Source organism: Epinephelus moara, chromosome 9 (genome assembly GCF_006386435.1).
Source record: "Epinephelus moara isolate mb chromosome 9, YSFRI_EMoa_1.0, whole genome shotgun sequence".
Taxonomy (NCBI): domain Eukaryota; kingdom Metazoa; phylum Chordata; class Actinopteri; order Perciformes; family Serranidae; genus Epinephelus; species Epinephelus moara.
This window is the reverse complement of record NC_065514.1, coordinates 27,404,682-27,423,562: the sequence shown is the minus strand read 5'-3', so window position 1 is coordinate 27,423,562 and position 18,881 is coordinate 27,404,682. Positions and strand designations below refer to the sequence as shown.

At 40.6% G+C, this 18,881-nt stretch overlaps 1 protein-coding gene across 1 annotated transcript in view; it reads right to left on the bottom strand.

The window, feature by feature from the left end:
- Positions 1-6,731: 6,731 nt before the first annotated feature.
- The window catches only part of si:dkey-34e4.1 (carboxyl-terminal PDZ ligand of neuronal nitric oxide synthase protein), an 82,567-nt gene continuing 70,417 nt past the window's right edge, over positions 6,732-18,881 (bottom strand). Inside the window, exon 11 of the mRNA XM_050053398.1 lies at positions 6,732-10,640. Within this exon, the coding sequence (XP_049909355.1) occupies positions 10,085-10,640 (556 nt within the window). The 3' untranslated portion in view covers positions 6,732-10,084. The remainder of the gene's footprint in view (positions 10,641-18,881) is intronic.

The window sequence follows — 18,881 nt, the reverse complement described above, 5'->3', positions numbered from 1 at the left end:
ATCTTTTAGGTGCAATGATTAAGGAAACACGAGAGGTTCCTAACAGGAAGTCTTTTTCAGCTTGAGGCTCTGACATATAAATACCCGCCCCCTACGTCTGGCTAATTTGAACGAGATGGCGGAGAAACAGCGCAAGTGTAGGCTACCCGTTACATGCATTCTTTGCAATGAAACGCTGTAATTCACATGCCTACGTGACTACAAAGAGTAACGTTAATGATATTTCATGCAAGACTGTCATGTTGTAATTAAGTTTATTTCATTCACAACCGGTTGCGTTGTTCAGCGGACTGTCGGTGATGTGTGGCTGTTAAATGTGCAGCTGTGTGTCCAGAACCACACACACACACACACACACACACACACACACACACACACACACACACACACACACACACACACACACATTTGCCCATCATTAATTTTCTTGCATGTCATGTGAGTGGAATGTTTAATAGCTTGTAGGTAATATTAATTAGCCTATTAATATTAATATTAATTAATATTATTACTTTCATTAATGTTGTTGTAAGCTACTGTCATTACCATCTGTCCTGCATCTCTCTCTGTCACTGTCTCTCTTTCGCTCTCATTGTGTCATACGGATTACTGTTAATTTATTATGCTGATCTGTTCTGTACGACATCTATTGCTCGTCTGTCCGTCCTGGAAGAGGGATCCCTCCTCAGTTGCTCTTCCTGAGGTTTCTACCGTTTTTTCCCCGTTAAAGGTTTTTTTTTTGGGAGTTTTTCCTGATCAGCTGTGAGGGTCCAAAGGACAGAGGGATGTCGTATGCTGTAAAGCCCTGTGAGGCAAATTGTGATTTGTGATATTGGGCTTTATAAATAAAATGATATTGATTGAGGCAGACTGACAGGTCTGATGTCTTATTCACTCAGCAGCTGACTTGCTGAATGATGGCGAGTGGATTTAATAATAGTGATAATAATGATGATGATAGTAATAATGATAATGATGCTCATCACAGTGACAGTGGCAGGGCTACAGACCGTTCTTTAATTGCCACAAACTTCGGCAAATGACTCAATAACAATGGTGACACATGCAAAAGTGTGTGTGGGTGTGTGTGGGTGGGGGGAGTGGCTTTGATCAGCGAATATAATGTGACTTGGGATGTATGCCAAACGCTGGCTCCGTTATGCAGCAGATCCAGCTGTGCCGCCTATAGGTGCCGCCGTCATCAGAAAACAACGTTGCTTTACATGACGCTTCAGAGTAAGGCCGTCTCATGTCTCAAATCAGCAATCCTCGCTCGTCACTCCTAACTCCTGACTCCTTGCATGTTTTCCTAAGTGGGAGGGACTAAACAGTTAGATAAGGTGGCTAGATAAGGTGGTTGGCAGTAATTTTAAGAGACTTGGGATACAGCCTGGGCCTGCTCAATTTTGACCGCCTAACGCATAGTGGCGAGGGTTGAGAGAGCTGTTTAAATGGAGCGTAATCTGTCAGCCAGTGGCAGCAACCACGTAACTGTAAGCTGACAAAACAAACAAGGCAAAAGCCATAGTTGCTTTCCTAGTTGACAAACTATTGCCTGCATGGACAGTAATGTTCACAATAACTTTATGTAAGCCTGTATGATATTCATCAAATCTCCTCCTCATCAATCTCCCTTGACTTGTCTGTGTTTATACATGTCATGTGGTCATGGTAATGTATACGCTGCTGTCGCTGCTGAAATTTATTGGCATATCCAGCACACTGCAGGCGTATGCTGGCGTGGTAATGGTGCAGAACCAGTAATCATAGATCTAGACATCCTAGAAAAGTTATGTACACCAGAATGGAGAGGGGATCTGAAGTTACAGTATGCCAGTATTATGAGCATAATTTACTTCAAGTATGAAAAGTAAAAGTACTCAGTATTACTGCTGCATCATATTGGTGTTGGTGTTTCAAGTTTGTAGTTTAACAACAAGGAGAACTTGGAGAAATTCCTCAACCCATAACGGAACATCCTTTACAAGCATTCAAATTCAAGATCCAGTTTGGTACAGACATCTCTATATTATGAAAAAAATGGTAACCTGAAAAGTAAGGCTATCAAGCAAATGTAATGAGGTAAAAAATGAAATATTTGCCTCTGAGATGTAGTGGAGTAGAAGTCTAAAGCTGCATGAAGAGGAAATACTCAAGTAAATTTCTACTTAAATAAAGTACTTGAGTAAATGTACATAGTCTTCACTAATCACTGAACAGACTATAGCTGGATTCTTTGGGAGCCAACAGAAACACCACACACTTCAACCCACCTCTTCAGCTTTCTCTCTTGGCCTCAGCTTTGACCCCTCCGTGCGGTGGACAGAGCTCGTGTCAACTAGCTGAACAAATTGAAGTAGTGTTTCTCTCTTTAGACCACTCCCATAAGCTAAAAGAAAGGACAGAAAAAAACCCCAAACATCACTCTCCAGTCTTGTCATCACAAGCTATATTTAACTTTCAGAAAGGGCCGTGCTGTATTAGATCTCAAAGTGCAAACAAGAACTTTCTTGGCTTTCAGACTGTGACTGACCTTTTTGGGGAGGATGTAGAAGTAGGATTACTTCTCCTCCAGTTGATTTCTGAGGAAAACATTTCTGCGGAAAGGAAATGGTTTGAACCCCGAGGGTTATTGTGTTTCCTCCAGGGCCCGACTTCAGACATCACTCACCTAAAGCTCTCACTCAGAGGTGCCTCACAGGCTCTTCAAGAAACTCAGTGACTCAAAACAACACTTTATGCCTGTCTGTCCCTCTTCTAAGAAAAAGAGAGCAAGACTAAATACAGCATTAACTATTTCAGATACATGTTTTAAAAGGATACATGATGAATGTCAGCAAAATTTAAATGTCACACTGAGGATGTAAGTACTTGTCTATTGTCTAAGACTGAAAAGAAGTAAAGGGAAAGCTATGGCCTGACATTTATGTTCTGGCTACCTGCTGCATGTCTCAACAGTCCCACCACTGTTTCCACTTATTCCCAGCACCATCCGTCTGCCTGACACCAGTGTATACATATCTGAGATGACTGTGTTCCTAATAAAGCCATGACAATGGGAGGCAAGTCTCCAGCTCGGCAGGGCCACAGAGGGATGCTCCATTTCATATTTGATTTAACAGACCAGTTCAGCAAATTCAACAATTCATCTTTTTTCTCTGAAGTTTTGGCTTTTTCAGGAGATAAACTCTGCTCTAAAAAGATAAAACACTCAATAACATCAAATTTAGTCAAAATAGTGACTTATTAACACCTGTTTTACCATTTAAAAATATTATGCCATGGAGATGTTCATTTTTCTGTGAAAAAAAAAACTGTAACTCAAAAATAAAAACTACTAAAAATCAAACCACAGTACATACGCTCTGTGAGATGTAGTAAAAGCTAGCAAGAGTAAGCTAGCTGGTGAGGTTGCTATGAATTATAATGGATCCTGCTGCTTTACTTGGCAAGTTCCACCCCACTGTGCTGTGATTGGCTAAAGCACAAAACGTTTGTCCAAATGTAGTGACCAAACGTTCAGAGAGAAGCGGCATTAAATCCTCGAAAAAATTGTATGTGTGGACACTGGAGGAGAGCCGACATGGGACCCCGCCAACCTCCCACCCTCCCTCTGGTTCTCTGGCGGAGCAGCAGGGCACAGTCTGGGTCAGTGGGGCCTGCTGGAGGCTGCTTAGGGGCTGTAAGATGGAGCCAGGTGGCTGAGAGTCAAACCAGGGCCTGTAGAGCATGTTGGAGAGCCAGAGGGAGGGTGGGAGATCTGTGGGGTCCTTGCATGCGGCTGAGTGCCCACTGTCGGCTATCCACCAGTTTTCTCAGAGCCATGGAGTTTGTGCCTCTTAACATGCTCTGTGGGCCTTGGCTCTCCTCTCACCCACTACGACAGCCTCTCCAGCCCTGGTAAAAGCTTTGTCGCTGTGGTCAAAATCGAAATCAATCAGATCTTTGCCTCACGTGACCATGGCCACCTGGCCAGTCGTAGTGCTTCAGGGCTATGTAGGAGCCATAAAAAGAAGAAAATATACTTAATTGATTCCAAAGGGGAAATTCAATTTTTTCACCTTGTTCGTTGTCATATACACACAAGCCTGAAATACACACACATGCACAAACAGGACCGATACATACATGGAGCGATGTCAGAGTGAGGGGGCTGCCTTGGACAGGTGCCATGAGCAGTTGGGGACTCAGTGCCTTGCTCAAGGGCACCTCAGCCGTGCCCAGGAGGCAAGCTGGCACCTCTCCAGCTACCAGTCAGTGCTCCATGCTTGGTCCATATGGATTTGAGCCGGCAATCCTCCTGTTCCCAAGCCAAGTCCCTATGGACTGAGCTGCTGCTGCATCTGGCTCAGTTTCTAAAGCTAGTCTTGGCTAAAGCTATATTTCGTTATTAAAAAATATATCAATTTTGTTGACCCAACATCTTGTTAATTCAGTTTGTTGTTCTGCATAACTAAATGAGGCAGCTAAATTAATCATTGAGAAGAAAAAAACAAACAGTTAAACTAGTTATGCTAAACGCTAACCAGCCTCGCTTAGAGCAGCAATAAATGACATCTTAGCTTTTAACTCATGAAATTCATATGAAATGATGGTTAAGCCTTCTTGAATCAGATAATCAAATGCATTATATCGTAAATCAATTTAATATGTTGATTTTAAAAAATATTAATAGATATAAATATATCAATATGTTTGTAGATACTACACTTGCCCCTAGCATTCTTCAAAGATTATCCAAAGGCAGAGTGTTGGGATCATGTTGGTCAATGCTGACATGCTAATTTTTAATTAGCATGTCAGCATTACTAATAGTTCTAACTGAGCCCACATCAATTTGTTTTACCACAAGATGGGTACACTGAAGCGGGCTATTTATAATTATTTGGTACTTTAATTTTGCAGCATAGGTGGTGAAAGCAAACAAATCTGCCCATGCACCAGGCCTGGAAATTAACGTTTTTGTTTACCTGCCACTGTGGCTGGTGGATTTCAGAATCTACCAGCCGCCAAATAGATCACCATTATTTTCTTGGCTGTTAAGTGAAGCACATCCAGCAGGCACTTGCAAATTTTACCAGCATTTGGCTGGTGGCTGGTGCTAATTTCCAACCCTGTCATGCACCATTAAATTCTCTATTTCCCTCTGAGACTTTTCCTTTTATGGATTTGGAATCTATAGCTAACCTAGCCAAGGCTAAACTCAAGACTAGCCACCACTATAGAGGTTTGGCAGAATTGGCATAAGGCTGTATGATGCACTTTTAGAAGCCTAAATGAAAAAAACATTTTTTTTATTCAGGGTAAAGGCTACAAAATTTTACTGTTGGAAAGTGAGAGAATTTCCTTCAGCCTACAAAAATGCTAAATGAAAATTAAAACCTACGGAATGACCATATCATTTCTATATGATTTTTTTTTTTTTTTTTTGTCAGTGCCACAGGGAGCCACTAGAGAGTGGTTGTTGCCTACCCCTGGTCTATGCCTATGATGTCTGGGGTAAAATAATGATGCTAAAAATGTATAAAATATAAACATTACAACATTCATAATATATTACACACCGTCTCTTCTTTTTTTGTGAGCCTGTCCAGAGGATTTTGGAATTTGATATATCAATCACATGTTTAGTTATGTGGTACTGTAACTACTCCCTGCCCATTCCCAAAATATTATTGTGAAATGTATAATGATTTTCCTCGATGTATCCTGTATAAATGCAGGATAAATGCTGAAGATGTATCATTACAATTAAGGCATGTTGGTCTTAAAAACATGGAATCCTCTACATCTATCAGAATTAGACTGCTCGGGCATTTTGAATGATTTAGAAAATCTCTTTAGCAACAAGAAATTCAAATCTGTTGTCTTATCTTGATTTCCACTGGCAGCTGTTAAAGTGAGCAGCCATGTGTGTCTGTGATCACCAGCCTCACACACAAAGCTTTGATCACTGTCAGGCTCACTCCTGTCTGTACAAAGACTAATGACTTTTTAGCAGCATTAATGGGCACATAAAGGGACATCGGCCATCTACTTAAAGCAGCTACTTTAAAGCCACAGAACCAAGGTTAACAGTCTGCCTCAAGCTGCGATCTGGCTCTTTGTAGGTACGTCGGATTGATTGCAGATCACACGCAGTCTGGTATTGAACTGGCTCAGATGGAGGCCACTTCTCTAGAGAGAAAAAACAAGAGAGCAGGGGGAAGCTTGAGCTACACTGAGCTGCACAGACATCTTGCATTATTGATTAGCCAGCTGGGGAATTCCAAGTTGAAGGAGGGCATGTGAAGGCTCCTGTGCCACAAATAAAACAACACACAAACTTCATGAATTCTCTTGTTTAGCTTGTACCAGAGGTGATGTTTGCACTCCTGAGATCGGAGCGCTGCAGGGGAAATCATGGCTAATACCTGGGAGCTGAAGGATTCACCTCCATTCTCATTACTGCTTCCCACTGACGCACTGAGGACATTAAACCTGTCAGTCACCTTTCCTGCCTCCCAGCGACAGCACTCTCTGCAGAGGCGAGCTTTGAAGGCTTGGGGACAACAAAGAAGAAACACCTCGCCTTCGAAAGGCACCTCGGGAGAGAGAGAAAGTCGCCACGAGCCTTCAAAGTGTGTGAGATGTGAGTTTTTATGCCAAATGTGACTGTGCGGAGTTACAATAAATTCAGAGTTAAAGGGCAGAGGAGGAGCGCTTGTTACCAATCAAAGAGTTGAAGCAAACACCGTTTCTTTTTTTAATGGGCTTGTGGTTGCATCATTACTCAGTGGTTTGAGTCCTGCTGTGAGCTGCTTGTTATCATTTCCTTGGCTGCACCTGTTTGAATGCTATGTGTGAATCCTTTACAGTTTGAAGCCTGATCTTCCCACTGTTCATTCAGCTCAGTCTGTGGATACAAGTGTGTTTACATGCTGCAGGTACCGGAAATTACATAAAAGACAGGCATTAAAAAAAAAAAAGAATCCAGCAGGTAAAAAATAACAAACATCCAATGACAGTGGATTTAAACAGTAAACTGAGTGAGTAGAGGTTCCTTTGAATACTGTACCTACACAGACAATAACTTGGAGAAAAAAATGTGGGGGGGGGGGGGGGGGACACAAGTGAGTACTTAAGTTCTTCGACTATTCCTCTTTATTATTTTTTCTTCCACGTGTTATTGCTGTTATAGCTTCCAGCCCCATGTGATGTTGAGAAAAGCCTCTTTTCTTGGTGTTAAAAGCTTCGCCTGTGGCCATTTTACACCTGCACCTTTACACCACCTCTCTTCTCACACCTCGGCTTCTTTTCCTCTCGCGTCCTTTTAGTACCACTGCTACTTGTCGAAGGTTACACCTGCACTCAATTGAATAAAACACTTGTACTATAACTAGGGGTGACCCTGAATAGTGAACCATTTGACAGTTGAATCTAAGAAGCCTAATTTAACTCCCAATGTCACAGTCAAATCTTAATAGTTGCAGGAAATGATGGCAGAATCAGCTGTTTGCAACTTGCTATCTCTTTTTCTCAAAGGGAATATTGAAGGCTCTGTTTAATCCATGAAAAGCAAGCAGGAACAAAACAAACTGACGTATTCTGTCCGTCAATGGATCTCTTCCACTTCCTTTCAGTGCAACAGACAGCACAGCACCAACACATGCACCACGGACACACGACAAACAGAGCTGGATGGAAGACGTTCTATTATACAATAAATTCTTGAAATTGTTTACTTGGATGTTTCAGCTCATTTGTTTGGTGTGTAAAAATGGAAACTAATGTCGCAAACAGAAATCGGCATCAACGAGCAAAACTAAAATAAAACTCGAATTACTGTCTCACAGTTTTATGCCTCAGCGAACCACTCAAGTTGCAGTAAACATCCATGTCTGCCCAGACTCATATTTAGCCATGACAGATGACAATCCTTAAATATGGATGCTGCTGCAAACAAGCTACAAATCCTAAAACGTGGATGCTTCACATACATGTTAAACACTGCAGCACAAGAGATCTATACAATCAACATAGTTTCAAGGTGGACACCGAAGATTTGTGTCACCAGTTCCAGAAATGGTTATACAGAACATCATGTCACAACGGCCTTTGACCTTTGAACACCAAAATCTAATAGTTCAATCTTGAGTCCAAGTGAATGTTTGAGCTAAAATTGAAGAAATTCCCTCAAGGCCTTCTTGAGATATCAGGTTAATGAGAATGAGATGAACGCAAGGTCACAGTGACCTTGACCTTTGACTACCAAAATCTAATAAGTTCATTCTTATGTCCAAATGGGCCATTATGCCAAATTTGAGGAAATTCCCTCAAAGCCTTTTTAAAATATTATGCTCCAAAGAATGAGACACACGCAAGGTCACAGTGACCTTGTCTTTTGACCAACAATAGCTAATCAGTTTAACGTCTGGCCAATTTTGAAGAAATTCCATCAAGGCATACTTGAGATATTACGTTCCCAAGAATGGAATGGACGTATGGATGGACATCCTGAAAACAGGTGCATAATAAAACAACATGATTCGACTATCAGTTGAGGATAAGCAACATTTTACAAATCAGATTCGACTACGTAAATACTTAGTCGGGGACACCCCTAACAATAAAGCAGTAAAATCTGGCCACATGCATGTAAAAAAAGAAACAGCTACATGCAACAAATGCTTGCTCTTATTATCTACCATTATTTTCTGGGATTACTCATCGCTTAATCTATAAAATGTCAGAAATCTCAGGACAAAAGCCAAAGATATTCAGTGAATATCCGAAAATCCAGTAAATATTTACCAAATATTTACATTTAGGAAGCTGAAACCTTTTTTTTTTTGTCATTTCTGCCTTAAATCTATTTCAAATTATTAAATGATTGTTAAAATTGTTTTTAACAATTGATGGACTAACTGATTGATTGATTGATTGTTGTAGCTGTACAGTATATTGATATACGCTGATGAAGTTAAAACAATGCTCCGAATGTTTAGATATATTTACAATGTCAGCTTAATCTATCCTGACAGCTCTAAATGAAACTGATTTGCTGGAAAATCAGGATTTCTCAGAGTGAGAGGCAGAACAGAGAAAATCCACTTGGCAGGCTGTCTTTCTTCAACGTCCTCTGTGATTCCCCAATTATCTCCCCATTGAGTCTGAGGGTTCATTTTATAACACTCTCCCTATTCAGACAGGTGCAATCCAAGGCTGTAATAGCCGGTAGCTCAATTTTCGGAGTGCATGCTCTCTCCTTGTGCTGTTTCTCAAAACTGAAATATCTTAAATTCAGTGTTTTTGAAGGATTACAACCACTCTACATACAGAATCAGCGAATACAGCGTACAAAATCCATTCTGATATTCCACAAAATTTTCCCCCACTGCTTCAAAGCCTGCAAGTCTGAAAAAAACAAAATACAAGCAGCACGAAACATTCTAAAACCCACTCATCTCTAATAATAAAAAACATACCACACTGCCACAAATGTGTGTGCATAACCCAAAACACAACTACATCTGCTCACTTCTATCCTTCCTTTTTCCTTTATCTGACTTTCTTGTTCTTTCCTTCCTTCCCATCATTCAGTCAGGTGCTTTACAGAGGGCGAGGCTCTTCCCAACATCACCAGCATGTGCATGATCGCCACGATCATCCTGTGAAATCTGCAGAAAATGATATTTCCCACAATAGTTTGCACCACAGCGAAGCATCATACAAAATAATGTTTTAAGGTTGACTACTAGCAAAAATAAAAAGTCTATCCTCATTTTCTTTGAATTCTACGGTAACTTATGTGTGACCTTAACAGTGCAAGAATTGCTACATGTATTCTGCTTAACATTCTAGTCACTAAAAAGTAAATTAGATCATTAATTTCATTACAAAAATACTAAATCTGTCCATCGGCTAATAATTTATACAATAGATTATTTATCAGTAACTGGTATATGCTATGTCTGGACGAAATAATTAAAGGTCCTGAAATGGAGCCCAGTGCAAACACAGGAGGGTCTGACAGTAAGTATTGCATTAAAAGCTGATTGGAGGACAGAGTGAAAGGTCTCCAAGGGCCCATGAGCTCATCCTCCTAACTCCGCTGTGGGACATTAGGGTCTTCCTGGTTGCTCTCCAGCAGCTCGTCCTCAGAGAAACTGATGTGAAGGCAGGTCTCATTCATAGGAGAGGAGAAGGGCAGTGGGTGCTCACAGGTGTCCGGATGTGAGGCGAGGGTGTGGGGCTCAGCAGACTCAGAGGAAGAGAGCACTGCTTCACTTCTCTCCTCCAGGGGACTGTCACAGCCGCTGGAGGCTGTTAAAAATGTCCCGCGGTCCCCGAACAGGTCGTCGTCATCGCGAAGCGGCGACAGCAGGGACTTGGTCTCGGAGCGGACACCAGAGTCCTCGCTGGCCGAGCAGGAGCTGCTCTCGCCGTTGCTGAGGGAGTGGAAATCAGCGGACGACAAGGAGCTGGGGGTGATGTCCGGGAATGAGAGGCTGCTGCTGCGGCTGGGGGCCCCGTCGTTAGCGGTGACCTCTCCGGGTGGGGGCACAGCTGTGACTTCAGATCCTGGAGACAAAGTCCTGCTGGCCCGCTTGCGGTTCATGGAGGGTGGAGGGTCAATTTTGGGGATTATCTGTTTATACCTGCCAATGAAAGAACAGAGGCACTGGTTAGTGAAGTCTGACAAAACGCCTTAATTGGTTAACATGGTGAGAGTAGATCCATGAACACATTTGTCCTCATTTTGCTAATTTAAATTCAGCATAATCATTTCTTTCTACCAAGCAGGTGCAGAAGAATAAGCCTAAAGCCAGTTTTCCTCTCCATCAGTCACATTGTACCCCATTAACCTCACACGCACTGTGACATAAGCTGTTACTAGACAAGACAGAAATACGCTTTCTCTCTGGCCCCCTGTTGTTTCGCCTGTCTAGGGACTTATCTGCATCCCACAGCTCCCCTGTTGAGAAAATAAAGAAACAGGGGGGAAGAAAGGGAGCCAAAGAAAAAAAAATTGTGGGGGTGGGGGGTGAGGGCTGCAGGCAACCCCCCCGCCCATACAGGCACCAGAAATAGCTACACTGCAGTCTCTCTGATTGTGCCACAGAAATGCCACGACAAGCACCAGCGCGCACAACCACGCACAGTCACAGTCATTCTCTTGGAAAATGAGCCCTGACACACACCCGCTAACAAGCCTTGCTTCCTCCCTGACTCCTCCCATCAACATTATACTGGTGGCTGCTAACTTTGTTCCCCCGTGAAATCCGGTCTGTAGTTGAATCCTGGTCTCAGTAATGAACTTAAGAGACATGCTGATGTATCTACTGTCTCTGGTTCTGTACCTCATTGGTGTTTACAGCTACGGCAACGACAGACTTGTTATAATGGTGCAGGGAAACCATTTCCAGAGATAATTACCAACTGTTTCCCCCACTAACAAATAGAGAAGCACACACAGCACTGTGGGGTAAAAGTCGAGTTGAACTCCACTGACTCCAATGTCACAAGCTGTATAATTTGTTTATATTAGCCAGCAGCATGGCTCTAGGGATGGCAATGTACTGAATGGATTGCTTGTGTGACACCATGAGGCTGATGTTTTGGGATTTTTAGTGAAATGTTTAAAAAATTGCTCCACATAAGTGAACCTCGGGACCTCATTAAAGGAAAGTAGGGGGGATCGAGAGAGTCATTAGGATGAATCCTCTGGGAACCATGAATGTCTGTGTCAAAATTTGTGCCAATCGATTCAGTAGATATTTCACAGGATAACAGAAAACTTTAACCTGTTGAGGAAAACTGAGGGAATCTTCAAAAATATTAATATTCAGCCTCTGGGAACCATGAATATCTGTACCAGATGTCATGTCCATTTATCCAGTAGTTCTTGAAACATGGACATGAAATCCAGTAAATATATCAAAAGTGCCCAGAGGATGAATCCTTATGTGTTTGTTGATTCCCCCAATTTTTCCTCTTGTGCCATCAGCAGGTCAAAGTTTACTGTTATCCTGTGAAACATCTAAACATCTCCTGGATGGCTTGACACAAAATTTGGTACAGACATTCATGGTGCCCAGAGGATGAATCCTAATAAATATCTGGATCCCCTGACTTTTCCTCTAGCGCCACCATAAGCCTCATATATGTGGTTTTAAGTGAAATGTTTCAAAAATTATAGGATTAACTGCCATGAACTTCTGTAACAACATTCATGCTCCCCTCAGGATACACTGACTTTGGTGATCACCTAAATGTTTCATCTAGCACCATCATCAGGTTGAATTTTTAATTTGTCCAATGCTTTGTTTCCCTGCAAAACTAATGACGTCAGCTGTACATTGTGTTTTTGTTTTTGCAAGTTAGCAAATTTTAGCATGCTAATGTGCTGTGTTACATGAAATGCAGTATGTATGAATGTTTGGCAAAACACCAATGTATTTAACAGTCAAAAAATGTTAATTACACCTACATTTTTACAGCTCATTAAAAGTCTAAAAGACCCATTTCTGAGAGATGCGCTTTCCAAATTTGCAGAACAATTGCTAGATGATATAGTAGCCAGCCAACTAGCTCCTAAGAGCAAAGATGCTACTTAATACAATAAAAAGCAGTGACATCAAGTAATGTATTGGCTAAATATATTATAATATTACGAGGCAGAAAATTACATGTCCAAGCCTGCATGGAGATTTTTAATATTTTTTTAAATCTTAATTTATTTATTCCAATTGTACAAACTGCATACCTTATTCTCTGACTATGCTGTACATCTGTGCGTATCCATATTTTTGGCAATGGCACTGCTCCAATTTACAATTTTACAAACAACAAAATCTTTGGGATGCCAAATGAGTGATAGAGTAGCCCTCCCTCATAAACAAAATGAAACACTTAGATACTTGTATTGTTTTTTCTTCCTGGTTGATCGTTTCTTTGTGGCTCACAAAGATAAACAGTCCAGTCTGATGTGTGATTCAGCTTTGGCTTCCTGTGCTGTTATTTCTGAATGTATTGGGTGCCAAGTTGTGGGGATGAATGTGCAGCTGGATCAAGGAGCAGGCTGGTCTCATTATCATAACTTTGACTAAGCACTCCTCTTTTCTGTCACATTAACACCCCTCTCCAACTTACTGCCCTCTCTCCCTCGACTGTGTCTTCTCTCCATTTTTCTACCTCTCCCTTAATTACTTTTATTTTTGTCTCTACATTTATCTCGCTCTAGACTCATTCCGCCTACCTGTCATGCATCTCAGCTGCTGGTGTCCTTTTCCTTTGGCCTTTCTTTTCTAGTCAATTTTATTTGGAAACTATATGGCAAACAAGGAACGAAGAACTGTCTGGCTTTAACAATTCATACCATATTTGTGTAATTTTGGATGTCTGATTTGACGTATTGGTGATTGTGAGGATTAAATGCAGAAGCTGATTTTCTTTGCATATGATCCTTATAATGGTACAATATTAGAGATACTGGATCCCTTGCAGTTAATAGAAAAGGGTAAATTATGCTGCTTATTTGACACTCAACTCATCAGTTCAACATCCCTATCTTACTGTAGTTACACAGACCGAGAAAAAGGCTAAGGACTGGGATCTGTGATATGGCCCACAGTGCATAAATCTTTCAGAGCTCATTATACCATGGTGTTGCACTCACTAACACAGTTATCACACTATAGGAGATTATTAGGAGCTTCATGAAGTAAAACCATTTACGACAGCTCACGTATACTTCATATTCCTGCTGAAGAAGAATATCTGAATGCTGTGTTCTTCTTATCCATTGAGACAGCAACTGGTTACAGTTCATGTCAGCGTGGAAATAAAATTACCTTGCAGAGACTTGAAATTTACTTGTGATACTGTAGGTTATCCATCACAGTGACAAATTCATTGGGTTTTCTATTTCAAAGTAAGATAATCTTTTTGTGGTAATGCAAAACAGATTATTTCACGTCTTCTAAATTGGTGTATTTAATTGTGGTTGAGAAGCTCTGACATCAGGGGCTAATCTCTGTCATGTATACATTTCCTTTTAAACATGATTCTTGTTTGCTTATTGTTTGTTATCCATGTTTTTATTCATTTACTTATACTGTTGTCATGAATTATCTATAGATTATTAGCTACACAGACCAAAAGTGTTTTTTGGTTTTTTTTGCACCAGGTTGTAAACATTTTTATTTCTGTTGTAAAGCTGGACATTTTCACATGGGAGTCTATAAGGATTCACAAGTGCTTGGCGCCAGCTAGGGCTGGGAATCTCCAGGCAACTCACGATTTAATTACGATTCAGAGAAATCCATCACCATCTTCGATGGACTGTAAAACAATTATTAATACATATTGATGCATCAAATTTTTTGTTTTTGATTGTGTGCCAACTTGCTTCTTTTAAAAGCATAGCAAAATGTATTTTCAGTGATCCATAATTAACCCATTGAAACTTGGAGTGACATCACTTTTCTTTTCAGATGCCTTTCAAGTATTTAAATCTTTGACTTTTGAGCAAATTGGTGTAATTTCTTTCAAAAACATGGGAAAAAGGCAATGAGCAACTTTGTAAGAAATGCAAGAAAAATATAATAGATTATTATTATTATAGAAATTATTTTAAAAAACTAGGGAAAAACTATTTACCAACTATTACTTAAGCTATTTTTCAACTATGTATAATTATTTTTATCATTACACTTTAAAATTATGGAACAGGATTATTCTAATTTGTAGGTACCTTTTCCAGGTCATTTCCTTGTTTGTCTGTTTTTAATACTAATTTTCTTGTTTTTTTTGTTTTTTTCTAATTTCTTGCAAATTTGGGGTCATTTCTTCTTAAGTTGCTCATTGCCTTCTTCCCATGTTTTTAAAAGAAATCAAGCCAATTTGCTCAGGTTTCAAAGGGTTGAATTTACTATTTACTACACATGAATTTACATGCATGCAATGTGGCTCTTGTACATGTCCCTTTTCCCTTCAATCATATAGCCAAAATGCCTCCACACACTAACTTTTAAACCAGTCGTATTGTATCTATTTTTGGTTGCTTACGCTAACCCATTGTGGGATATTCATGCCAGCGTAGTATCCAGGGTTTACATATGGTGATATTTCAATGGAAATAGTATGCAATTTAGGTACTGTTGAAAAATAATTAGTTTGCCGCCTTTTTATTTTAAAAAGTTAACTACATTGATTAGTACATTTATTAATTTGAAAGCAGATAATAGTCTCCTGCCTGTATGATCATAAAAGAATGAGGGGGAGCCAGTGTGCTCAGTAGCTCCACTGTGTTGTTTAATGTCCGCTGCACATTAGCTCTTGGCAAAGCCACAATGCCGAGCGGGCCAGGCGCAGGGTTTTTATTATTTTTTTAAACATAGAGTTGGTTTAAGTTATTTAAGGCTGCAGCGTGTATTGGTCACCCGGTTTCATTTGTTTATGTTGCTGCTGATCACTGCTCCACTCCTTTAACGTTAGTCTCTGAGCGATGGCCTAAAAAGTACTCACAATATACTTCACATTTGCCTCACAAATTTAATCATTTAGACACTGCATTAAAACATTCTTGCAACCACTGCCTTTCCAAAAAGGATTTACAAGCTAACTCTGGCATGTCTTCACTGTAGACTGTCTGGTTGCTGCACTGCCTTGTGGTTGAGTTCCGCCTCTGACAACATCACATTATTAACAAATATTTAGATAACTGATTACCGACATTTGTGAATCAATGCTGAATTGTCCATGTCCGCATCACGACGCAAGACTCGCTCATTTCCCCCACCCCTAGAGCCAGCCTCGAGCGGCCATTAGACGAACAACAGTTCATAACACTTACATGATGGCTTCATTTTTTAGCCCTAGTGGTTGCCACTTGATTAAAACACATCATATCACATCCAGACAGGACACATGAAAACACATTTAGATACTACTGGCGCAACAGTACAGTGTGTGAGAGCTATATGCCGTATGCCTGAGGCTGGGCTTATTACATTCTCCACCTGGAAGATGGTGATTTAGTATGGCTCAGTAAAGCAATACATGCACATGACACAAACACACTCCCACACACTTAAATATAACAAACTCCACTGTGACACAGTGAGTGTAAGACAGGTGCATCAGGAGGTACTTCTCCTCTGCCTCTGCTCTGACAGCTTTACCGTTCAGGTGGAACCTTCACTGACAAGATAATACCGAATGCTGACAAGAACAGTTCTTCTATTTTGGCCTAAGTATGCGAGACAAAACAAGTGCTCGCAGTCCAGCAAAGTGTACAAAACACAGACAGTGCTACTGTGCACAAGACGTGTGTGGCTCGCTGATTACCTCAATGCTAATGTGGTTACGAACTTGCAGAACCACATCCGCATGTAAATGGAGGTTATTATGCAGTCATTAGCTTAGAAATCCCTGGTGAGACCTAAACATGAGCCAGCAAACACCCACACTGTTCATCCACCACATGCCTACTACCATGCTTGTGCCACAAACACTGGATCCACATGCTGGTAGTCATGAGTAATACTCACATAAAGGGAGGAGAAGGGGCAGAGAGGAGAAGTAGAGGAGGAGGAGGAGGAGGAGAGGAAGGGGGCTTAGGCAGTGGCAGAGAGCTCCCCAGGCTTCTAGGGAGAGGCAGGCTGGTGCAGCAAACGATGAGAGGGACTGAGATGGGGACGGGACGATGGAACGCATGATGTGTGGGTTTAAGGCAGCGGCCTGCTTGTTGGGTGTTATTCTGGGGGTTGAGTTTGTTTGTTTGAGCAGACTGATGGGGAAATGAGGGATGTTAGATGAGGAAGAGGAAGAGCAGGAGAGGGTCCTCGGACCTGTACCAAAGAGAGGCAACAGTTAGACTACAGAGGATCAGGGAGCTATGCAAGGGATCAGACATGTGACTCAACTCATTGGGTCCAAGTCTCAAGTAAGTCCCATGTCTGCTACTAACCAAGACAGAACGTCGTCATTGTCATATCTGTGTTATATTTATCTTTTGATACCCATTTTAAAATTTATGCCCTCAATGTCAGTTTTCCCTGTGGTATCCGAAAATGGTGTCAAATATCGATATTTCTCTAAGTATTGTAATGAAGATGGAAATTTCAGTATCATGGCATCACTACTAAGTAATGGTACACAAGGACTTGTAACGCAAACATTTTTAATACTTTATATCTAATATTTAAACTGAGAACAAAATGAGCACAATAAAGTCATTCGAGTCATCATGTCTCAAGTCCAGTCAAGTCATGAGTCTTTAGCTTCAAATTTCAAGTCGAGTCTCAAGGCATGTTTTCCGTTCAATTCAAGTTGCAAGTCATCAAATCGGTGACTCGAGTCGACTCAAGTCCAATTCACAATGACTTGAGTCCACATCTCTGTAAGGGGCGAGCGAATTTAAAAGTCCATACCAATGTTTTGCATGTTTTAGCACATTACAGCCACCATGTGGAGGATTTTTATAGGAATTATAACAATTTGATACTTAAATACTACAATACCCATAAGCCTTTGCAACAGTTGCAATGGAGAAAAAGCCAGTCGGAGGCTCAAATCAGTGCAGTAGAGAAAGGAAAATGCTTCGACTTGAAAATTTTGACCAAAACAAGATGCCATAGTAACACAAAAATCATCCAAAATTGACCAAGAATCGATTTAAGCTGCAAATTCATCTAGTGTTTTGTTTTCCAAACAGCAAAATCTTGAGCTACCAACTGCTCATAGTGCTGCACGCAACAGAACAGTGAATGGATTTTTTTTTTTTTTCCACTGAAAGGGACCTTGGGAGCCCCTCACCTTACAGTTTTGTGTACACAGGCTTGTACTTTTTCATGAAAGAAACAGATATATTTTAGTGCCAACTGTCAATATTTGCACTGATGATTCAGCTGGCAAAGTTTCATGGCCATCAATGCCATAAAAGTGCTCCGACTGTGACTCACCCAAAATCCATTAAGAAAAATACCAGAGGTGCCTGAAATAGCTCCTTGAACTTTACAACTCTATGTACACTGTCTGCTGCTCTCACTGATCCACTCCAGGAACTCTGAGGTGGATGAAAAAAGTCCCTCCTTTCCACTGCATCATCACCACAAGATGGTCCTGGAACCATAGACTGTATAAAAGAAATTGATGTCACCCATTATGGGCTACTGTTCTGGGGCCAGTTACACAAAACACCTATGTTTAAATTTTCCTTAAAGTCCTGGTTAAGGTTTCCTCAAAATAAAATCAGTTGCACAAAACACCTATGTTTAAATTTTCCTTAAAGTCCTGGTTAAGGTTTCCTCAAAATAAAATCAGTTGCACAAAACACCCTTTAAGTCTTCTCCTTAAGGTTTTTAAGTATTTATGGTTTTCTCCTAGTCTTGGTGCTTTACTTAAGGAATCCGTAGACTGTTCCACAAAAGACTTTAGCAACCAAAGCAAGTGCAAGTGTTCTGCGATCAGGAGAACCCAATTTTGATTTTACACTATAGATTTGACTTAACATATTTTCATTGCAATTTCTTCCTGCAATTGTTTTCTGTTATTTGAGGATCAAATTTACTTTGTAGGTTGTGCTTTCTATGATTGTATTTCTCCAGAAGTTTGATCTTTTCTCCTCTGACCAATATAGTTTTCTTGTCTTCTTTTCTTCTGCCATTTTTTCCACTATCTAAGTATAAACCAACTTCATGAGACAAAAACAGGCATTAAAATCGTGAGTCCAAGCAAACAAACAATCTCCATGGAAACTTTTACTGCTGTAAAATGTCTTTCAACGCAGTTATCAAGTTATCATTTTTCCTTACCTAAGGAAACATATTAAGGGATTCTGTGCAACTGTGTAAGTCCCTAAGACAAGGAGAAATTAAGTCTTAAGTGTCATACTT